The sequence below is a fragment of the Anas acuta genome, chromosome 6, assembly GCF_963932015.1.
Source record: "Anas acuta chromosome 6, bAnaAcu1.1, whole genome shotgun sequence".
NCBI lineage: Eukaryota > Metazoa > Chordata > Aves > Anseriformes > Anatidae > Anas > Anas acuta.
In genome coordinates this window covers 13987855-14011959 of record NC_088984.1, presented here as the reverse complement: position 1 = coordinate 14011959, position 24105 = coordinate 13987855, and the positions used below count along the sequence as shown (strand labels likewise).

At 47.6% G+C, this 24105-nt stretch overlaps 1 protein-coding gene across 9 annotated transcripts in view; it reads right to left on the bottom strand.

Annotated features, from left to right (window-relative positions):
* Positions 1 to 4552: 4552 nt before the first annotated feature.
* Positions 4553 to 24105, bottom strand: part of GLI2 (GLI family zinc finger 2) — a 203995-nt gene continuing 184442 nt past the window's right edge. For all 9 annotated transcript variants that reach the window (XM_068687462.1, XM_068687463.1, XM_068687460.1 and 6 more), the window contains 5 exons: positions 22725 to 22874; positions 18835 to 18999; positions 14229 to 14510; positions 10603 to 10939; positions 4553 to 9736 (listed from right to left, as the gene is read on the bottom strand). In XM_068687462.1, coding sequence (XP_068543563.1) covers positions 7380 to 9736; positions 10603 to 10939; positions 14229 to 14510; positions 18835 to 18999; positions 22725 to 22874 — 3291 coding nt within the window. In that variant the 3' untranslated portion in view covers positions 4553 to 7379. The remainder of the gene's footprint in view (positions 9737 to 10602; positions 10940 to 14228; positions 14511 to 18834; positions 19000 to 22724; positions 22875 to 24105) is intronic.

Below are 24105 nucleotides of genomic sequence, written 5' to 3'. Positions count from 1 at the left end.
TCCTCATGGGCCCCTTGAGACATGACTTTTTCTGGTACTGATTCACCTACAATGAAGCCAACCCATCTCTCTACTTTTTTTTTTTTTTTTTTTTTTTAAAGTAAATGACAGCTAAAATGTTAATTAAAAGAATGTAGTGATAATATTTTAGCTGAAAATTCTGTTGATATCACTTCTACAAGACTACTTGGAAGTCACATCAGCCTCGTGTTTTTCTAAATCCAAGATTTAGATTTGGAAGGTTTTTAGGCTAAACTCATTAATGCACTCTTAGTATGTGTTGAATTTTTGAAAGGGTTTATAAGTCAGATCAGATTTTAAATTTACCTTTTAATTTGTGCATTTACAGTCCATTTTTCTGGAAGTGTTCAGTGGCCACAAAGCTGGCTCTCATCTCTGAGAGAAGTCTTCTCAAATACTTGGGTCTCATTGGTGCTTTCAACACCTAGACCACTGCTGATCTGTTCAAAACGCTCCCACTTATTCCAGTTAGTGATGGAAATGCTGGGATCTTTTTTTTTTTTTTTTTTTTTCAATTAAGTAGAAACATTCACCTGGCTCAGCCCCAGTTTCTTTTCCCTGAAAACATTTTTCATTCTCACTGACAAATCTCCAGACATTGCTAAGACAGGCGATCATTTCCTGAGCATTCCTCGAGCAAGGTGAGACCTGTTTGGTTCCTGGACGGCTGCTAACTAGGGAAAGTCGCTGGCCTGCGATGAGGATCGTCACTGGGAGCACCCTCATCAGTGGGTGCTGGTGTTACATGGGTGCAGCCTCCTGGCCTGCACAGCAAAACCCGTTTTCTCGCCCCCTCCTTAAGATCTCCCAGATAGAGTAATGCCGCCCACTTTCAGTGTGCCTGGAGTGATGTTTAATCCTCTGTGCACTTCATGTAACGCGATCGAATTTCACTTATTGTCATTATTGATGAGTGACACGGAGGTTAAATGATTTGCATCAAGACATTTTCGTGAAGAAAAAAAAATAAAAAATTAACACATCACTTTTCAGTCAGCTGAGACACTTTGCTCGGCTGCCAGATAGCTGGGTAAGTGCAGCAGACAGGTACCCTTGCGGAGGGCCGCATTGCCAGCAGGGAAATGGGGCCAATAAAGCCACCTGGAGATTATCAGCTTGCTGCTATGCAATAACAGTGGGCAGAAATGGAGCAGCACGTGTGTTTCCTGCAGCTTGGCCGAGCCGCTGGGGCTGGGAGCGCCTTTGCTCCGAGGTCTGCAGCCAAGGGCAGGAGGCTGGCGTTGCCAAAGGGTGGGGCAGGCCACCTACAGACTCCAGGCCCGGGCCTGCTTCTCCTCTCCGAGCCTGCAGTGAATCAGCCCCAGTCATGCCCTCAGTCACCGTCACAGCCATGCCACCGCCACCTGTGTGGCTGGATGGAGCCTCCCGGGTGCGGGCTGGGACCTGTGCCCCCAGCCTTGCTGCCTGGCCTGGCGGTGGCTGCCAGCATGGCCAGTTGTCCGAGTAGTGGGCATGGGAGGGTAACAGAGCCCACGTAGGTGCTTTTGTTCCCCAAAGCCCTTAATGTAAAGATCTACAGATGTAAAATTATCTTCAAAACTAGATCTCACGCCCACAAATATACCTAAGCTTCGCTTCCTTGTTTTCCTTTTGTCATGGCCAGTAACTCCTCATGGCTGCCGACATTTTGGAAGTGAGAACAACACTGCGAGACAGAAAGCCATGAAAGAAAATTATCCCTGTTTTGACATGAGTTTTTCTCCCTTCCCTACTGCTCTCCTCATTTCACTTGATCTGTTTTAACCACTACCACTACGCTGTAGCACAAACCTGTGTTCTGGCCAACATCCAGCTGTGCAGTATGTGCTCTTCTCCTGCACCATTCCCTCTGCAGGTGTCAGGAAAGCTGTTCCTCGTGCTTCTGAGTCAAAAAATGCAACTGTCTGTCTGTCAAACACTGATAGAGAGGCTGTCTGTATGGGCAGAGCGCTCTGGGGTCCTTCCTGGAGAGGAACAGAGTAGGCACAGTGATGGGGGAAAGGGAGGTGTATGTGAAGGTTGTCTTTATCTGTAGTCTTTTTGTATAGTCAAGGGAGGGAGAAAGAAAAAGGAGTAGGAAAGGGAAAATGAATGGGAGAGTGTGACTCTTTTAGAAAATTGTTCAGAGCATCAGACCAAGGTTCTGCTCTGAGTCCTTCCTTTAAAGTCCTTTCTTTATGGAGATTGCCCTGGGCTGTACTTATTAAGAGTTAAGACTAGCCAGAGCAACCCAGACCAAAGATTTATATAGCTCCATGCCCGGTTTCCTGATGCAGGAGCTGCCTTTTGGTGTTTCTTGCCATGTCTGTTGCTCCTCGGTGATACCACCATACAAATTATCATAGAGATACAGTTGTAAAATGGCCTCTCTGATGGAGAAAAATGTCCACAGGGCGCGTGGGAGCAGTAGCCACAGAGTTTGGTTTTCAGCAAGACATTGATACTTAGAGACATTTCCAGCAAGTGCACTGTTGGTGAGTGCAGCAGCTCTTTCAAAGTTGACAGCAGGCAGGCCACTGTGCCCCCTACATATCTGCCTGACAGGCCAGTGTGGGGAAAATGGAAATAGGGAGGGCAAGGGACCAGTGCAATGAATCACAGGTGTTAGTGCAATTGGAACAAGCTCCAGTAGTCACAAACCTTCGGTGTGTGTGAAAGCATCACTTTGCCTTTTTTATTTTTGTTTTTTAATTTTATTTTTACAGCAAACATATTTAATATAGCCATTTCAAATTTTACATGAAGCATAAATCAAGGGTGAGAAATAAGTATATTGGCCACAACATAGGTTGTTTTGTAGCTTCTAAATTTCTTAAGTGTTAGGTCATTTTACTTACAAGTTAAATAGCTGTCTGCAAGAGGCCTTGGTTGGTTATAAATTGTCCTTCCAATAATATAAACCACACCATTTATTTACAACACGTATGCTCTTCCAAGTAGATCCAACAGCTCGTAAAGAACAAGAGCTCCTATGTCATCCCTACTGAGACCACTGCAATAAAGAGCCATTGGAATGACTCTGTACTCAGTAAGTGCAATCAGATCCAGCAACAGTAGCTTTTATGGACTTTTTCTCCCCTCCAGGAAAACTTTCGATATTAGTGCAATTTCAAAGGGCTGCGATGGTCTTACCCAGAATGGGATCTTACTCCTCCTGTGCCCTCAACAGTTTTGGGAGTGGAATAAAGTAACACTCACCAGAGGGTCAGAATCAGCCCTGTTAGGATATTTCAATTTCATAAGGGAGACGATCAATTAAAAAGAGGGTTAATTGAATATTACGATGTTCTCACAGTTGTATAAACTCCAAGGGTCTGGCTTACAAATACCAGTTGTTGCAGAAGGTTTATTACCTTCTTACGGTTGGACGAATGAGCCTTTCCATCTCTGTTGATTCCAGGATGGCTAGGCAGTAAAAAAGTGTATGCTGGTACATAACCTCGGGTGTATTCCTAGGAAATATTGACCCAGTTTAAGTAATAAAGATGTTCTTACACAGGCAGAGGTGTGCCCCGATCAAACTCTAAAGTGAAATACTGGCTAGAAGTGGCATTTGATCTAGATTAGAGACTCACTTTAAGTGTTTGAAGTAGAAAAGCAGTAGGAGCTGATCTGAGTCTCCAAAGCCTTTTGTCAATAGAAAAGCTCTGAACCATTTCCCTTTAATAATATTACTGCATTTTAAAAAATGTTATTTGTGTAGTTCTTGGACAGTTCAGAAGGGTGTGATATTTATCCAATGGATTTGCAGACTAACAGGATCATTAACACGTTAATCAACATCTTGTTCCCTGGCTCAACCTCAGACTGCTGAGACTGATGCAAGAGTCACAAGAGCATGGGATTCACCTCATCCTGCAATAAATGAGGAGGATGACTGATGCCTTCCAGAGTACAATCCACCCCATCCTACGTGTCTAAAACAGGAAAGATTAATTGTGTTTTAGGGCATGTCCATCTCTTGCCGCTGATTATGAGGGAATCCAGATTACAGGGTGAGGATTTGTCCCAAACTTACCTGATTCTACTGATAAGCTCAGCAGGAGTCCTGCCTGAAGCAAAATGAGGACATTCTTTCAGGCGCTTGAAGCTTCTGGTTCATGTGCACGAAGTTCTATGGCTGATTCACACACCAACTGCTTTGCTTAACAGCTGACTTTATCCGAAATTCATTGCTGTGCCCATAATGCTCACCTATGAACAGCCTCCCCAGCTTCCCCTAAAGCTCTCACCCAGTCCACATCCTCCCTCATCTATGAAATCAAATTGAAAATCAGTCTCTCAAGTGGAGATTTCAACTAGTCGTTGTGGAGAAATTTCATCTAGTCATTGTCATGGCTCATCATGGCTTTTCTGATCTGAACCCAGGCAGCATCATGCAGTGGCTCACACACCAGGCCCATCCATCTCCTCACCACCCATTCCTAGGCACCACCCGAGTCCATCTGACCGTGTTGGTATGGCAATGCCAGACCAATGCCAACCACCATTATCAATAAAAGGCAGTAACAACAGGCACAAGGAATTATGAAAAAAAATTACTTTTTAATGTACAAAAGGTTTATATACAGTTTCAGCATGTTATCTCTGTTCTTATGATGTAGAAAACAGCTAAAAATGTTCTTAAGATATAAATTTGACAGAACAATTCACCTACCGTACTTTTAGTAATGATGTCTTCTATACATAATATATACAGTGCTGGAATGGTTATTATAATACTATTTCAGTAAATGAAGGAAGACCACCACTGGAAAGTCTGAGAAATCTCAAGTCATTGGAGATTTGGTTTTGCTTTTGCATTTGATCTTTTGCAAATGAGTTATCTGTGAAGAGGGACTCAGTAGCCACCATTGCCCTATGCAGCTGTTGAAAAAATCAGATTAGCAGTCAAAGGACACACAAAGGCCTGATCCATCTCAGCACAAGGGATGCCCAGTTGCACTCCAAGCGTCCAGGACAACATACAACATCCTAAAATACGTACTGCCCTCTTTTCATAAATGCAAAGGCAAGGGCAAGGTCAGTAACTGCAGGAGAATATATACAGCGGACTATAAAACAATCCCTTTACATACACCTGTCACGGGAGACACAAATAAACAGCCAGGCACCTTGCTTTGCTTTCCTGTCCTCACACCCCCAGGACATCAGTGGAGTCACGGGGGCTTGAGTTGTGAAGGCCAGGGGTGAGAGCATCCTGTGCACACCCTTTGCATTTGGGATGAGGACGGGTGAGATCGCAGGATGCTGGGCAGCGCCTCCCTGCACCAGCTGTGCCCTACCTGGCAGCAGGGCTGAGCCAACCCAGCACTGCCAACCATGGCTGCTGGGGCTTGAAATACTGCTTAGTTTGCCTGGAGGTAACACGTGGCATTTCACAGCAGCTCCTGGTCATGCTGGGAACAGTGAGCCTGACACAACAGCTTGTGCAAAAGGAAAGCAGGGACGTTAGGACACCAGAACGCACCTCTACAGAGCTGCCCCTGTCCAATGCAGGGGACAGAGTCAGACGCAAGTGAGAACATCAGTATGGAGAGGAGATGGGAGATGGCAAGGAGAGGCCGAGGCCCTGAAGATGTGTTTGGTCAAACTGTGAGAACCTGGGGAGGATGGCACACTTTTCCCCTTCCCTTTAACAAACAGGGCACAAAGTATTTGGTGCTGTGAGAGCAGTCAGAAGTTAAACAAGTCTTCCTGCTCAAGTACACGCACCCCACCACTTTTACCCTTCTGTCTAATGACAACAAAATAAATAATGCAACAAGATTGACTTCAGTGCCAGATGAGCCTGGCCTTGGAAACAACTAATCATTACTCTAAGCAGTTGTATTTTGGTGGAGGATTTGGCTTTGGGAGGCCCTGCTCCTCCCATCTCTTCCCCAAGAATGTTTGCAGGATATTCTCACAGACAGAGCCGCTATTTTGATTCAAATACCTGTTTTGAGACTATCCAGATGTTTGCCTACACTGCAGACTGCAGGTGCAGCGCTGAACTGAACCAGCCTGGGTACAAAGAGCAGTTTGTGGGTTGTCCAGGGTATACTTTTTGGATACAGCAGCTCTTTTCATACTGACCGAAGCGGTGGGACACATTAATGCAGCACTGGGTCCCTGCCAACAAGCCTCCTTGCTGGGGAGGGTTTATTAGCTCATGCTTGGCCTCCCGTTAGTGCAGTCACGTGCCTGGCGTGTACATGGAGCCCAGGCAGAACCCTGCATGCAGTAAGTGAACCCTGGACAGACCAATCTCCCACAGCACTGCCTGCAGACTGGGCTGAAACAATCGAAACCACTCTCCATCACTATCTCTTTTCTATACAAGCACCTTAGCTTGGAAAACCCAAAAGAAAGCGAAGCCGTTGCAAAGCTGCAGAGGGATATGGTAATGCATGCTTCAGAAATCTGACATTAAAAAGACATTCAGGGCCCCCGCAGAAAGTCCCCGTGCCGCGCCGCTGCCGCTCAGAGGGCGCACAGGTATGCGCGTGTGTCACTCTGCACACTGCAGCCGTCCTGCCACGGGGGATTATTTCCCAGTGATTGCTGTTCCCAGGCCTCTGCTCCACTCTGCACTTGATATAAACCACGTTGTAAACACATCTGATCAAAGTGTGCATTCACCTTTCAAGTGTCTCATCAATGTGTCTTTCCAATGTTTTCTCAGAAACACCACTATGTTTTTATAAATGTACATTTTATATACGCTTCTGGCAATACACTATATTTGATTTTTAAAGGAAGAGAGGCCTTGGCTATTTAACATGAAAGCATGGTAAGGCACTTTGCTGAGAAGCCATTTGGAATCGATGCTCTTTGCAAGGTACAAAGGTATTTACGGTATAAAACAATACTGCTGGCAGAGGGCTTGTTTGGAGACTTAACTAAACACTGCTCTCATCAGAGCAGAGTACATAGTATGGCTTTTATTCTGATCAAACCCACGTCCTCCCGTTTCTTTCTGGGGCGGGTTGAAAATTAAATTTCTGCAAACGTAACTAATGGAAAATGACGGGGAGCGCTATCTACAGGGCTGCCAAGGAGGGAGGGTTTCGTCTTGAACCACGCTCATGCAGTCTCCTGGCTTGGTGGCAATACCATTCAGTGCTCTGGGAAACCAAGCCAAAAATATTACTAGAGGTGCACCCTTGCAGTGCTGAACTGCCTGGGTGTAGTTTACATAACTCTGTACAGAGACTTTAATTTTTTTTTTTTTACTTTGAATCCCTTTAATGTATTTAATACTTATCAAAAAAAAAAAAATCTACTCTATTGAAACAGATTATTTTTCAAAAGCACATTCATAAAACTGCTTCACACAGACCCCTTGGATAGCGCTCAGGCCTTGTGCTTTACTGTTAGGACATCATGTTGAGAAATTTACTCTCTTCTGCCAGCGTGGTCAGCATGGAGCTCATATCGCCTATTGCCATATTGCTTATTCCCGTGGGAATGGTGGGCAGTGTCAGAGAGTTTCGTGGAGTCGTCAGGCGAGAGGAGTTCTGGGAGAGGTTCTGCAGGATGCTGGGGCTCAGGGTTCCCGACATCAGGCTCGAGTGGTCCCCATCGTCCATGATGGCATCAAAATCTATTTGGGGTGGCTCAAGACCTTGCGAGTCCACCGTGCTGGACACCTGGTTCGCTCCCGGGGAAGGCAGCGCAGCCGGCTTGCCGTTCAGCGCGCACTGCTGCTGTCTGACCCTGCAGTCCGCCTGATTATCAAAGCTGCTGTTTTGTTCGTACATGTGGATCTGGCCGTAATAGTACATCAAATTGTTTTCCCTTGTGCCGTCTGCACACTGCTGGGCCAGCGCGGGCAACATGTCACCGGTTCTTTTGTGCACAGCCTCCGCCGCCTCCTGGCCCGGGCTCATGGTGTTTGTAGGGTGGGGAGTTCTCATGTAGCCCAGCTGCTGCACGGTGCGGAGGCCGCGGGCTCTGCTGGCCGGGCTCGGCTCAGGTGGGGGACGAGGCTGGACCATGCCGGCTGGATAAGGCTGCGCCGCTGAGCCCATCATGCTCTGCTGGGGCTCATAGCTGGGCTGGTTGGAGGGCATGATGGGCTGGTGAAAGGCCTCTTGAGCCATGGGGAAGTTCAGGTGGGTCTGCTGAGATGAGTAGTTCTGCTGACTCGGTTCGTGCATGACCTGGTTGAGCATTGTGCGCTCGCTGTTGCTGCTGACCATTAACGAAGGGTCGGTTGCCATGTCCATTTGCTGAGGGTGAAGGTGGGGTCCGGGCTTTGCTGCCATGCTGCTACAAGAAGGAGAGATCTGATTTGGGTTGCTGCTGATTGCACTGGGGCTCAGCATCTGATGAGATTGGTTATACCCTGTGTGAGAGCCCAGATCGGGGTTTATACCGGGGCCTAGGCTCATTGGCTGCTGCCGCAGCTGCATACAGTTTAGCCTCTGACCGTCCATGCCCACGTTTCTTTGCATAAAGCTCTGCTGTGTTACATTCATGTTGTTCTCTGGTAGCTGCATCTGCTGCTGGTTGTAGCTCTGGTACTGACCAAAGTTCTGCTTCTGCTGCACCACTGCTAAGTTCCCTTGCGAAAACTGCTGCTTCGACTGATTGGACATCATATCAACCGTACCTGAGCTGACTTCGTTCCACTGGACAGGCATGTTATTTTTATTCATGTCTGAGGGAGCGTCAAAGCTCATGGGACACTCTGCCATCATGGGCCCCAAATGGCTCATGCTCGCCTCAGCCACCGCCATCCTGCGCTGGCCAGGAAAGGCCGGGGGCTGCAGCTTTCCACCTCCCTGGAAGCTCTGCATCTCGTTGCCATACCCCATGGAAGTGCTCTCAGCCGCTGTCCCGTTGTTCTGAGACTTGATGTACTGCACCACGTCATCTGGCAGCATAATGTCGTCGTCTCCAACTGGTGCCTCCGCCTCCCCAGACATAGCTTCCATGGCGATGTTTTCGCTGATGCTCAGTGGCCGGGGTGAGTAGGTGTGCCGGGGGAGGTTCCCGTCGGAGCGCCCGTAGCTCTGGAGGCTGAAATTCCTCCTGTCTGTGGGGTGTGGAGGATGGAAGGGGTTCATGCTGTTGGTGCTGTTGAAGCGGTGAACTCGCGGGAGGGCCTGAGGGTCTCCAGCAGGTCTCCTCACTGGGTCACTCGCCCGTCTTGTGCAGTTGCCTGGCACCTCATGTGGAAATGTTGCGGCCGATGTGTAGCCATAGGTGTTGCCATCGCTGCAACGCCTGGGGCCTGGCGGGAGGCGGATGGAGGGCAAGGTGGGCTCTGGCCCATCCATTAGTGAGATCCTGTTCTTCAGGGTCATCCTCTCCATGTTCGGCAGGGGAGTCGGAGGAGGGCCCCCTGTAGCAGCAGCGTACTTGGCTTTCAGCCTGTAGTGCTGAGCTGGCGTGAGGTTGAGCAGACCTGGCATCCCGCTGCACTGGCTCGCCTCGCTTGACCGACGGGAAGCATCAGTTGAAATCGGGTCATAGGAGTCGGCAGAGCTCGTGTTATTGGGACGGTGCCCGAGCTGCGAAGCCTCGCTGGAGCGGCGGCTGGAGAAGTACGGGGAAATCCCTGATGATCGGCGGCTCACAGTGTAGGCAGAGCTGATGGTGCTTGTCGTACTATCACGGCGCTCGTTGAGTTGGTTCAGCATCGTAACCTCATTGACAGACAGCTCCATTATTCTTGGATTAGGCAGCGTAGCAGAAGAACCACCGCTATTTTCTAGAACAGAGCCTGAGAGAAAGGTTGTGGGGAAGGAAAAGGTTTAGTTAGCTGAGAAATTCTGCTTGGTAATTTTCTAGGTGCTGAAGCAGAGACACAGTAAGCCACCCCCAAACATTTTATAGGGATGATAGTGAATTTCATTTGCTGCTAGTGAATTCAAAGCTTCATCTACAGCTTTGTGTGTATGTACAAAGAGCAAGAAATCTGGGGAGAGAAGACAAGTTATCCCTGCTGCAGAGTATTTGCAGTGTGTACCCCCCACTGGTGCTCAGTTGCTGAGGAAATCCCTCCACATGAGCTTTTTTTAGTGGGAAAAAAAAAAAAAGTAGGACTGGTGTGAACAGTCATAGAAGTTAGAGGACCACAAAGGGATCATCGAGACACCTTAATCAGGAACCTCCCAGTCAGTGTAAAACTAGCATATGAAGCTGTAGGGAATAGCCACGAGCCCTCGAAGTGACAGCAGGCCTGCTGGAGCAAGATCTGGTATGGAGGGCTTGGCTGTATTGCTGCTATGCTCCAGCAGTTTCCCAGGAGGCACGTCAGCCCTTGGGGAACTGTTACTGCTGGAACAAATCCAAGCAGGCTTGTGGCTGCCGCTGGGATGCTGAGGACACCTGCTGCTGGGTTCTGGACAAGCCCAGGAACAAGAGACCTTCACCTCCCTTCCTAGCTGTGCCATCTGGATTTCTGTTGCATGTAACCAGATGGCTGTGTTTCCACCCAAGCTCTCCATTTTACCTGACATCTCTGTCCAGCAAGGACTGACTCAGAGGCCATAAGAAATGATCCCCTCTCAGGGCAGACTCTTATTTATAAGACCTATGCCAAGCTGTGGAGGGTTCTACAGGACAAGGCCCAGGCCCACAGCTTACCGTTTCCTGAGATGGGAGGCAGCTTGGTGTTTCTGGCTTGTGGAGCTGGGCTCACCCATGAGCAGGAATCCTTAACTGTCTTGAGTTTCTCTTTCTTGAGCTGTTCAAGTCGTTGCATCGTCGTCATGTGTTTCCTTAGCTGCAGGCTGACTGTCGAATTACCAGATGAGACCGTTGAGTCCACAACAGGAGCGTTGTCATCCAACGCCGTCAGATCTCCCAGACTTCCCCCGCTGTGCATGTTCATTTCTACTCCACTGTCATTGTTGTTGGTGCTGCCAAGGGGTGACGGTTCACTGCTGCATGACGACTGGCCACCAGGACTGGACTGACACATCTTGGGGAAGGAAAAGAGGAGGAGTTGGACAGGTGGAAAGAAACCAGGAGCCCAACATCTCCAGTGGGCTCCATGTTTGGCCCTATCCCAGGTGCAGAGAGGAACCAAATGATGTTCCACCAAACAATGAAGGGACAGATGCTTCTTGAAGAGAAGCAGCACACTACCTGGTTGTGCAAGGTATGTTGCGGCAAGCACAGGCTTATCTAACACAGGATCAAGGTCTAAGTATTTCAGACACAATGTATTTCTGTCTTTAAAATACCCTAACATATAATTACACTAGCTGACAAACTTCCCAGCCAGGTAAAAACCTGGTTTACTGTTTGCAAACTCCCACTTGCAGATAAGAGATAAGCAACATAAACGCTTATTTTATTTACATCAGAAATTGCATTTCACATTGAGGAGTTTATTCACAGCAGACACTAAATAGTCTGAACTTGCTCAGAGGCAGCAGTTGCTGCTGCCCGACAGGATGCCTGGCTTCTCTGCTCGAGGCCCATGCTCCAGCAACTGTCAGAAAATGGGAGTGCTGAAAAGGCAACATGCTTTGCCCCAGGCCGAGGTGGGAGTGCAGGTGATGTTTTATTTTGCCCTGTAGTAGCCCTCACAGGCAGGGCTGACTGGCTCTGATGGCCTCACAGCCCTTCGGTCGGGATGATAGAGATTGTGATCCCACAATTTAATGGGAGTTGTGATGTTGAGAACAACGTGACGGGGGAGTCCTCAAGCATTATGCTCCTCCCCTTTTCACCCTTAAGCAAATATCCCCTGTCCCTCCCCATTGCTCTGCTCTGCACCCCTCACCCCCTTCCCGTCGGGTTTGTTGGAGACAGGAGGTCTGCTGGAGACCATGCCTTACGCAGCAATTTTAACAAAAAGGATTTCTTTGCTCACCTTAGTACCGACTGTCCTTAGGAAGGTAGAGTAAGGAGGGGTAAGTGGGAATAAAGAACAGGTTGTTAGGACAAAGACAGCATTGACAGTAAAGACCGTGTTAGTAAAAGGAAGAAGAGGGGAATGCAGAATACAACACAAATTGCAAGCATCTCCTCCTCCCATACCCTGCCTTCCTTGCCACAGACTTATAGAATGGTTTGGGCTGGAAGAGACCTCTAAAGATCATCTAGTCCACCCCCCCTGCCGTGGGCAGGGACACGTCCCACCAGACCAGGTTGCTGAAGGCCCACCCCATCTTGCCATGAACACTTCCAGGGATGGGGCATCCACAGCTTCTCTGGGCCACTTGTTTCTTCCTAACATCTAATCTAAACCTACCCTCTCTGAGTTTAAAACCATTACTGCTTGTCCTATCACTACAGGCCTTGGTAAAATGTCTCTCTCCGTCTTTTTTACAAGCACCTTTTCAGTTTGTAGGCCCAGATAAAAACTCCTACGAGAGACTTCCCACCAGGCTCTGTAGGTTTGGGACTAGACCCAAAGCTGGGCAAAAACAAGGGGCCTTGGAGCAATGAGAACCAGTGAAGCATCTCACCCCTCCCACCACCCTGTCCTTAATCACAAAAGAGGAGATGGAAGTGAGACCTCCAGGTCAGATGCTGCCTGTTATATACACATGAGTAAAGCACTGGACAGGGAGAGCATAGAGGAACATCTGACCCATGGACCCTGCTGCCAGTGAGACACCTTGGCTGCAGCCCTGGGAGCGCAGAGCTGGGAAAACAAGCTCACACCTTCAGGAGAAACCGGGTGGGGAACCAGTTTTGTGTCCATGTTTTCATAATCAAAAAAGAAACACACAGAGGAAGAGTACTGGAGAGAGGTCATTCTGTCCAGTGGTTCTCACAGTCTGTTTTTATAACCCAGTGCTGAGTGTCAGTAAGGTAACACTGTTCCTTTAGTCAGTAAGAGACAACTTGGATGTGAAAATACTCAACTCCTTCCTAACTGAAACATGAAACTCATTACTAACTTGTCCAAAGGCACATCCCTTAACCTTCTCCAGACAATCTCTGTACCTTCAGGGCATGTTGTTTGATTGGAATAACAATCTTTCAGCTTGGAATCAAATCAAGAAAACGTATTTTGGAGCTCAAATTTTTTTCAGCTACAGCAAGAAGTTTGGGGACTATATTTTGCACCCTCCTGCACAGGTGAAGGCCATTTCTGCCATATCCAGCCCGTACCCTGCCCCACTCTGAGCTGGTACAGGAGATCAGAACCCTGGGTATGCAGGTGAAGATAATTATAAAAGGTAGAAGTGCTCCTGTGTGTTCATTGCCCCTTCTCCTTCACCAGCAGCAGTGTGCTGAGGAGCAGGTGGGCTCCCTCCATAGGAAGAGCCTTGAATGTTTTTGGGCCCTTCACTATACATACTTTGTTAGCACCACTGACCATGCTACTGCCTACTGTGGAGCTGCTGTAATGGCCAAAAGGCTGTTAAATGGTCGTTGTTTCTGCTAGAGGCAACTCATGGGGCTGTAAAGCATGATCATGGTTGACTGCAAGTCCATACTCTGTGGGCCACAGAAGGACTATTCGTTCTAGCTCACCTGTTTATTCCTGGCACCACTTCCCCACCCTGTCATCCCACTACAATTTTCTCAGGCAGCTGGGGGTCCTGCAGTGAACTTGTATACTCCTGAGCTGAGTATACTCCTCTAGCTGAGCCTGCTTGAGCAGGGGGTTGGACCAGATGATCTCAAGAGTCTCCTGTCAACCCCATTGATTCCAGGCTTCTCTGTGTGGTGGACAGGCCTGAAGAACTTAACTTCAAGACACATGGCAAAAATAAAACAGCTACTTATATTGCCATCATCTTCATTAGACCACAACATCAGGCCACAACAGCATGTACCAGCAAAACTTTGCTGCAGCAGCCTGGAAAGTAAAACAAGGAAGAGGGTGGGAAGGAGAAAGAGGAGAAAAGGGATGGACTTGTGCTTCAAGACACCTTCATTGATCTGTGTCCTGTGTCTGTTGCTCAGTTTAAACTGGAGAGGAGGGTAAAGCTTATTTGACCATAACTCTGTGATATTGCCATGTTTTACCCATGTGCACAGCAAAGGCAGGCCAAACATAATACCAGGCATCACGGGGTCCCTGTGACTCCAAGGGTGGGAATTTGTGATGCTGGGTAGAAAAGGTGCAAAATGTATTGGACTGGGCCCTGACCTGCAGTCTCATCTCTGGACTTGATCTCTAGGGTGTTGGCAGGTGAAGGGCAACTGTGGGCAGAGGTAAATCGCATGCAAATGCTTCATGCCCCCATTGCATTGGGGAAATTAGGGCCCATGTGATTTCTGCCAAGAGCAACTGCTCTTACCACAGAATTCTCTGTTTTTATCGTTTTGACTTGTAAGCAATCCTCCATGCTCCTCGTGGTGCTGTTGGCCTCGGGGCTCTCCTCTGAAACCTTGCTGCTTTGCTTGGCGCTTGCCTCATTGTCCCCATTTTCCTTGAGAGGAGGTGGCCTTGGGTGAACGTCATTGCGCTGCTTCTTCGTGACATGGGCATCAGGCCCGTGTACGGTCTTGACGTGTTTCCTGAGGGAACTAGGGTCTGTGTACCTCTTTGTGCAGCCAGGGATTTTACAGACGTAGGGTTTCTGCAAATACAAGCAGATATTGTGTTATATTTAGAGTAAGTTCAAATATTCCAGGTACATTGTATGGGCCAAGAGTATACAGTGAGCATGGCTGCTGGCAGCAACAAAATGTGGAGCATCTGCTCCACAGGGTTTTGTAAGACCAAGATCTCCAAGATATGATATATGGGCTGCTGATGATCCATACAGACACGGGCAGTCATTTGATGTTGGCTAAACTCCTTGTTTTCAGTTGCTGGATTAAAAGACAGCTAAGAATTCATGAAATACTTTCCTAATGCTACTTTCCCATGTATGTATTTGCTAGGGTGGCCACAGGAATGTTTTCTGATTATGGATGGGAGGGAGGTGATGTAGGGGACTGGCCATAACACATTCTCTCTGCTAAGGTGGGGTCTACACCGTGAAAATGTCTGAGACCTTCCGGCTGATGGAATTCCAGTGAAACCAAGCCAGACTGGATTCACCCTACCCAATCTATCATACCACTCCAGCACCTGTCACCTTGAAATCTGTTATTGTGCAAAACAAACCACAGGCATGCAACGTTTTTTTCTGATGATAGCACTCTAGTCCTGAATTCATGAATCATTGATTGCCACAGGAAAACAAGACTGAAACCATGCTTCTGAAAACAGAAGTCAGCAAACAGATACTTCTCTTCTTTTAACTTTTTTTTTTTTTTATTTTATTATTTTATTGAGTTTCCAATTCCAAGTGTATTAGCACCGCAGTTGTTTGAGCTGGTGCTGCTGTGTTGGAAGCTCTGAATTCATCACAAGTTTCGCTTACAGCCTCACAGCTAGTCTAAGTATTTTTCTGCCAATGCACTGGAATAGGTCCACAAAAAAGAAGAAAAAAAAAAAGATAGATGTTTGAAGGCTACCCAAAATGACCATTCCTATTCATTTTTTTATTCTGTTTTCTAATTTCATCCAGAAGCTTGAGTGAAAAAATACAAAGGAGTGTATATTCTTTTCAGAAAGCCACCACCATCACATGAAAAACACTGAAAGTCTGTTTTTTATTCAAAAGCATGCTTCCTGGCTGATCTTGGCAGATCACTTGAACAAACTAAATCCTCGTAACACCACACTGAGGTAAATATTTAATATATTTTAAAGCTGGGTAAACCAAAACATAAAAAGTAAAATAGTTTGTTTATACATCTCATGAAACCCTTTGGATAAAGCATTATAGAAGTATTATTACTGCTATTAAAATGTATTTGAAAGAATAGACACCCTCCTTCCCCCAGTGCTGAAAAATCTATATTAAATAGTTCAATGATGTTTTCTAAGTTCCTTTAGGCTCAATAGTTCTGATTTTCAGACACCAGTCACTTGGGTAACATGATCACTCCGGCCTGGAAGGGAAGACATTCCACCTAATGGGATACAACCATCCACTTCATCAGGCCATACCTCCTGCAACCCAGCTGAGCACAACTGCTGATACCTTGGCACACCTTCATACCCCCCCCAGGTTATTCAAACACTGATGCAGTGGACACTAGTGAAGTCAACACCTTAGATATCTCAGACACCTCCCTCCTACTCTCATCCCCATACTGTGTGATTCTCCTTACGGTGGAAGAATTAGAGTTCTCCCCAGGAGCTCAGCATCACCAGCATCAATTTCTGCATGTTACTCCTGTTGAGCTTGAATTGGACAAAACACCACTCTGAGCCTGTGGCTGACAGTGGACTCATGCCACTCTACTGTGTATGCACTGGAGAGTGATCTCAGGATGAAAGCCCCTTTTCCAGGAGTGACTTTGAAGGTGTGCTCTGAAGTGAGCCAAATAATCACTGAAAGTTTAAAATGATATAGTGCATATGACATTTCAACAATCAAACAAAAAACAGTGTGGTAATATATACCCATATCTATGTTTGAATCATACACCTATGTCCTGTTACACGATGATAAAGACAAATACAGGGAACCTGGAACTTTCCCCTTAGAGGAGACATGGGTGACTATGAAACTGTGGTGCATCCCATGTAAACACAGCAAGCAGAGCAAAATATCTGGTAGGTAGCTAGGAACCACCAGTTACCAATGGGTAATGGGAAATACTCGCAGCCATGAAGTCCTGCTTTGCATCCATGTGGTTTTGTGAGCCAGGGTGTCAGTGACCAATGGGTTAGCAAAATACATTTCCAAAGCTGGTTGCAGGGCCCTCATCTGGGCCTGCTGCCCAGTGCAAGAGAGACGTCATCTGTTGCTAAGGATCATGTTATATGTTGCTCAAAAAGAGAATATCAGATATATGCCCCAGAGAGCCATTATATGCAGATCCCTCACAAATCTCTGGGCATGCCTCTGCTGCATCACAGAGGGCTGAAAAGCAGTTCGGGAGCGAGCATGACCTCAAAAGATCCCACAGTGCCATATAGCTCCCTTGGTAGGACTCAGCTGACTTCCTACCTGTTATCTGAGTCTTTAACTTCTGTTGCTGGATGCAGCCTGAGCCAAGCATCAACACATTAGATCAGGGTTCACAAGGAGTTGGATGCTTCTGCCCTACAACTTCACCTTTATATACAATAGGAACCAAGAGGAGCAGAACTTCAAGTGTGTAGTCTCTGCTCTGATGGTGGGAGGAGTTGTCACAGACCTAGTGCAGCTGCTGATCTGGATCACATGGGAAACTGAATTCAGTTGAAGAAATGGTATTTAATAACACAAAGGCAAAATTCCATATGTAGGAATGTGGGACACTAGTTGAACAAACAGAAGGTGAGACTCTAGCCTGTCCAGGAGGGATCCAATTTTACGTGGTCTATGGGCAAAATTAATTCATGTGCTGCTTTCAGCATGCACAACCTGGGCAGAGAGAGTCTGTATCCATCACTGAAAGCTGTATGAGAAGTCTTGATCCATCCACATCAGGATCCTTAGGGATGGAAGAGAGACACAAAATTGATACAAGACTAGAAAAAAAATACTGTAGTAGTGGGAGACTTCAGTGGTTTGATTGACTTACATGTAGTTTATGAGAAAGAAGATGAAGAGAGACTTAGCACTGTGGTGTTGTGGAAGGGAAATAGCAAAAATGAAAGGAACGCTGGATCCAGCACTGGAGAAAGGCAGAGGAAGCATCCAGGGCTAGAAGAGAAGCAATTGCTAATGCCTGAAACTTCATCAGTGAGATTAAATAAAGACTACCTACCTTCCGGTATAAGAAACTTTAACAGAAGTCAAATTATGTTTTTATCAAACAGCAGTTACTGGGAATGCAGGCTGCTCAGCAAGAGAGAGTTTGAATGTCTTCGTCGCTCCTGACCTCTAGGTCTGCATAGCCTTGAATCAACCCCAGCACAGATACAGGTTAATTTTAACCCATGTCCTGCTGGGGAAATGGCTCACTGGCAAAGTACAATCCTGATATTTGGGTTTAGACCCAAACAAATTAAAATAATACCAGGATTCAGGTCACTCATCGGGTCCATCTCAGCATCACACAGCACAGAAGGGCATCCTAGAGTTTGAATCCTTATTCTGACTCCAACAGAAGAGCTTCAGCCTACAGAGCTCTGGTTATCGCTGACAGATATTATGCCAGAGATAGAAATACTCCCCCAAAGCCCTTTGTAGACACAGCATCGCTTTAAAAAGCTGTCATCTGTGGCAATCGCGTTCCATTCTCCAATAGTCTATATTTAACTGTTGCAAATTAGGCTACAGACTGAATTCTTCATGGCTGCAAACATTATTAGAACTTTGGAGTGTTGTTTTTTCTTCCCTGTCAGCTAATTAGTGGTAATATAAATTTCAATCGTTGGCCATGGTTGATTGCAACAGACCATCACATGCGTTACAATAAAGGCAATTTCCTCTGCTCCCCTACTACTAATAGTGGGTCTTAATTAGCTAAGGTTAACAAAGCATTGCATTGTGCTCTATCATTGTACATCAAACGATGGAAGGAGTATTATTTCCAGAGCATCAGGATCTGGGGTAGCTGTTATACTACTGCAAGTCTGCATCACAGTAACATTAAACACCACATGCACAAATGTACAATCCTATTCACACTATTAAAAATTATAATTTTGGAAAATGCTCACTTTCATTTCCAAAGACGATTAAAAAGTTTGCATACTTTAACATCTGTTTATGATTTCAAACATGGCTTTCATAAATATAAAGCTAATGTGGTCTGGCTCTCCAGCAAAATAAATCCTATTAAAAAATAAGAAAAACCTCTCATTACAGTAGGTTTCTTTTTACATGAGTCCAGCATGTAAAATGTATGTTTATTGTCAGCAAAATTAAAAAAAAGCCCTCCGTTGAGCTGCGGTGAGCCCAGGCTTACCTCATTGGAATGCGTCCTGTTCTGGTGCTTGGCTCTATCTGAGGCATTGGAAAAGGCTTTATTGCAGCCTTCATGTTCACAGACGTAGGGTTTTTCTCCAGTGTGGGATCTCAGGTGTGTCTTTAAGTTCTCCAGGCGGGAATAGGCTTTGGAGCAACCCTCAAACTAAAATAAAAAAACACAAGAGGACCGATTAATTAACCAGAAAAATTTGATTTTCCCCCTGCCTAAACCCTTCTCATCTGTTTCTCATTCTTTCTTTCTTTTTTTTTTTTTTTTTTTTTCTTTCTTCCCTTTAAAGGGCTTGTGTTTTAGGGAACAACATCTACTTTGTTGGGAGAATTCCGCTCCCTAGGCAGGCTGAGAGTTTGAGCAGTGACTCATGTTTAAGGTGCTGCTCCTTATTGGGTACCCACCTGACATTTCAACAAGAGCCTGCTTTTTCCAGCAGGGTTGAACAGCCGTCTGTTCCTCCCAGGGCTCTCTTAGGCATCCCTTTGCAGCTAACACACTCGGAAATGGAGGCCCTCTCCTTCCCGCCCAGAGAACCGACAGCTTCTCAGCAGCTTGACCAGCCTCGCAGCTTCCCTAGCCCCAGAGCTGGAAAGACCACACCATTCTCTAACACACAAGCAGAAATCTAGCAACCTTTGAAGTTTCCCAAATTACAGCTTGGGTCTACTCTTGGAGGATGCTGTGGTCAGGCTGTCTGACATTACCAGTTTAAAAAACAAGACTCTCAATCTTGAAGACAGATGGATTTTTGGATGACACTACAGGCCAGAAGCCTTTATCCTGGAAGGAAACCAGCTGCCCACACAACGAGAAGGAGCAGCTTGGGAAATATGTCAGGCTTCAGGTGGAAGTCCTGCCACCCTCTGCTCAGGCTGGGATGGATGTTTTTCCCGGCACCTGCCCTTGCAGCAAGGGAGGATATCATCAGTCACTCATACCCAAGAGGCCATCTTAAATGCTTTTGATGAAAAAAGTGGAAACTTACAAACACTGAAAGAGGTTTTAAGAAACATAAGTCTCCCTTCTAAATTCTGGCTAAATGTGGCACTCCCTGTTCAGCTTGGAGAGCTGCAAATCCTGTGCTGCAATTCCTACACAAGCACCTTATAATATACCTTCGATTTCAATGAGCATTCCCTCCTGTTGTAATGTACGAAAGCCACAAGGTGTTGCATTTTAGTCAGACCACTTAAATGTGTTTGCAAGTCCAGTCCAGCTGTGGCAGGACTTTGCTTTGTTATGTTTGAGTCTTGGTCAGTGAAAAAAAAAATAAAATGTCATAGCAGGACAGGTCATGCTACAGCTGAGTGTCTGATTTCCCTGTGGGCAGATGAGTGGTCCTACACGTCTGTGCAGCTGGCCCTTCTGGGCAGAAGCCAAAAGCAGCTGCATGCAATAAGAGCAGCTGTACCTGTCTCCTTGTACTTGGAGGGTATAAGTATAGCCTGCCCTAACTGGAGAGAGGCAAATATGCAGCCCAGGAAACTGTTACTCCTCTTGGAAAGCCCAGAGTGAATGCACTTTTTTTTTTTTTTTTTGGGGGGGGGTGGGGGGTGGAAAGGGATGGGGGAGAGTAAGACTTGTTTTTTTGACTCCCCTTGTCCAACAGCTCTGCTGAGAGCAATGATTGCGAAGGGCTGAACACTTGGGGTTTAGCTGAAACGGTGGCCACCATGCTTCCCACTGCTGCAAGAAGCAACACTGGAGCAATCGCTCTATCATTCTGCTGCCTAACCAACCAAGGAGTGAATTTATTGCCTTTAACATGTGCAGTAATTTAAGTGCCGCTGGCCTGGCTCTGCACAGACAGGGCTCTACTAACGAGGTTCTCCCATTCCTTGCCATCTGGGACCCCAGCATGTAGGCACACCGATCTCATGTAGCTTCATTGTTCTGGAAAAGACATAGGGTTACTCCAGCTTCCCCTTATGGTCTGGCATGAGGACGGTGGACATAAGGCAAACTTTCTCTGCTCTCTTCTGACACCCAGGTCTCCTCAAGACAGTAGAAGCACCCTTCAGGAGCTGATTCCTTCTGTAGATACGTTGAGGTGGGACAAATCCAGTTCCCCTTCCTCAGACAACTTTCACGAGCCCCTTAGGCCCACAGAACATGCTGCAACTTTGAGGAGCACAGTATAGCCTTTTCTTCGCCTGGCCTGGGCAAACTGGAGTCGATTATGGTTACTGAAATACATCATTCCACTCGCTGGAAAACAAAGGGAACTCAGCACGAGGCAGCTCATGTGTCCATTCTGGTTTTGCTGGATACTGACACAAAAATGCAGTTCCTAAGAGGAAAAGTACTGAGGCCCCATTTTCAAATAAAGGCTTCTCAGCAAAGCATCCTGTGCATGTTCAAAGCAGTTGTTCCCACTCTTATGCGTGGATTTGATTATGTCAGTGGGAGTTCTGGCTGTCATCTGTTGAAATAATTCTTGACCAGATCCCAGGCTGCAACTGGGCTCATCTGCAGCTTTATGTACACCGCAAACTTCTTGTCTGAAACAAATGGCACTTTGAAAAATCACTGCCAGACATGGGCAAGGAATGCTCTGCCAAACACGGGCACCATCTGCAGAGCTCCCATGTATCCCAGTCAGTTGGAAACCGCCAGGACTTCAGTTCAGGGAGGGTTGCTGTGACATTTCACACGCAGAAGGACTGCAGGCAGAGGATGATTTGAGACTGCAAATTGCCACAGCCTTGCCGTTCCTCCAGTGAGACACAAGCGAGGCTGGAAAGAGGCAGGATTGAGCAGCAGTGCTTTTTCCTGCTCCATTTCAGTACAGGAGAGGATGCAGACCCTGCTGGTTTTCACCTCCTGAGTCCCTCTACTTGGAAGGGCAGGGCTAGTCTTCCCTTGCTGCTCCCTTCGCAGCACACTGCCGATCAATATTCCTTGATACTTTTAAGGAAGATTGGTAAAGTGCTAGAACTGGGCAAGGTGCTTTAGAAGATTAAAACAAAGGACATAGCCCCATGCCCTGGGGAGCTAATGCTCTAAATTAAATGAGCACAGGGCTGGAAGATGGATAAAGGAGTCATGCAGCAAGCAAATCATATGTATCCTAATATTTGTAAGCAGGAGCTGGGGCAGAGCCAGGAAGGGAGCAGCACTGGAAGTGACTAATGGAGCAGAAGAGGAGGAAGATACAGGAGGAGGGCTCAGACATCTGCCAAACAGAAAGAGAGACTCATCTCTGAGACCCTGGAGAGAGGAATGGTGTAATGCTGACAGTGGAGGAGGTGTGAAGAACTGGCAGGAGGAAAAGGGAGGAGAGGATATCAAAAGACATGGGTGGACCCTGGGGCTGAAACCTACATGGGAAGAGATGATGGGCATCTCTCTTCTCCTACCAGCCAGCCACAGCCACTGAAATCTATGGCTTACTTATCTCCAATGCCCTTGTCAAGCGTCCTTTGCTGCCCCACATTGGCCAGTGGCACGGTGGACACTCCACGTGGGATGGGAGATATGGGCTTTAATCCACCAGTGTTGAGGGACAGATGAGTCCAGCTCTCCTGTGTGCTGGACAAGCCCGTACCCACAGGACTGAGGTGAAAAATGTCACCCTATGCCCTTCCTCAGGCAGTATTTAATGCTAGGTGCCATGCTGTATGCATGCAGAAGGTGTTGGCACAGCTCCTGAGGCAGGAAGGATGCTTGTGTGCATGTTTGAGTACACAGGGGAGAGTGTCCCCAGCAGCAGTACTGGGTGATGCTGAATTACACACAACCAGGGCTGGGTGCTTCCCCACAGTGTGGTTTCTGGTTTCCTTCTTGGATGGAAGCACTAAATTGCCTGTTTTTCACCTTAAGTGACTTGTCCCACTTGCCAAGCCGAGCTGCGCCACACAGCCCTGCCAGCTCACCGTGCACTTGTGCGGCTTCTCTCCGGTGTGCCTGCGCATGTGCACCACCAGCATGTACTGAGCCTTGAAGGGCTTCTGCTCCCGCGTGCAGTCCTGCCAGCGGCAGACGAACTCCTTCTTCTCCCCGTGGATGTGATCGTTGTTGATGTGCTGGTGGGAGAGAAGGGAGAAGCAGGTCACTCCTGGAAGAGCTGATGCCAGCAAAGCACACATGGTGCTCCCCAAACCAGCCGTTCCCTCCCCAGTGGTCAGGCTCTGCACCTGGGCACCAGGTGCACGGATAACACTGATGACCCCTCCGTCCGCAGGGACACAGGAGCCAGTGCTGTCATCTGGCGTGTCCTGCAGGAGAAGGTGCACAGCAGTCACCTGGGTGCTGGGTCCGTAGCAGCCATAAATCAGAGGTTTGGCTGAAATGGTGCAAAGGAGACAGGGACCTGCAGTGCCAGGGAGCAAGGAGCCCTCTCAGTGCCTCCTGGGTGCCCAGTGCCAGTCTTATGGGTGAAGGGAAGAGGAAAATAGTGCGCATTTCACCACCATTTTTGACAGAGTCATTTCTGTCTGCCGAACCCTCCTGTCCCTCACCACGCAGCTGGGACCCTTCCTGGGGTGCTGCGAAGGGGGGGAAAGAGGAAGAGACGAGTGTGTTGCTGGCCCCAAAACATCCACCTGCCCCAGTGCTGGGGCTGGCAGGAAATGTCAGTGTCTGTGAGGTGTGGGTGCTAGGGAAGGCTCGCTGGCCTCAGTTACTGCTAAGTACTCAGGTCCCTAAAATCCCACTTCTGGGTGCTGAACAGTCAGCCCCAGAACGGTGCCTTCATCTTCCCTGGGAGGAAGACGAGGGTTGCTTTTCACCAGCTGCAGGCAGATGAATCCTTGGTGAAAATAAGCAGAGCCAGAGACCAGCCCATCGGCGGTGCTGCTCCCGCAGCAGCCCTGTCTCTCTGAATGGGGTCTTGCTGCCAAAAATAATGCCTGTCCTCGCTCCTGTGTTTTTAGCAGACATTCACTGACAGGAAATCCTAAAATAAACCACTTTGGGTTTGGGTTTTGTTTTTTTGTACTGAGACTTTTTTTCCAGCCCCTGTCTCCACCCCCTGGTCAAGGCCAGGCACACATGTTGCGGCTGGGGACGAGCCTTTGTCGGGGTGGCGGGGCAGTGTGAGGACACAGAAACTCGGGAAAACAGAGCAATCTGCCTTCATGGCCCTACTTGACTCCAGCCCCAGCATTTTGTGTGCCATGACTGAGTCCTGGGGACAGGGATCTGCTGCCTGGGGGCACAGGGTCTGCCCAGGGGCAGGAGGAAGCGCATGGAGCTTGACCACGGGTGAAGACCGAGAGCCAAAGCCCCGTGCCAGGATGATGGGGAGAGGCTGCA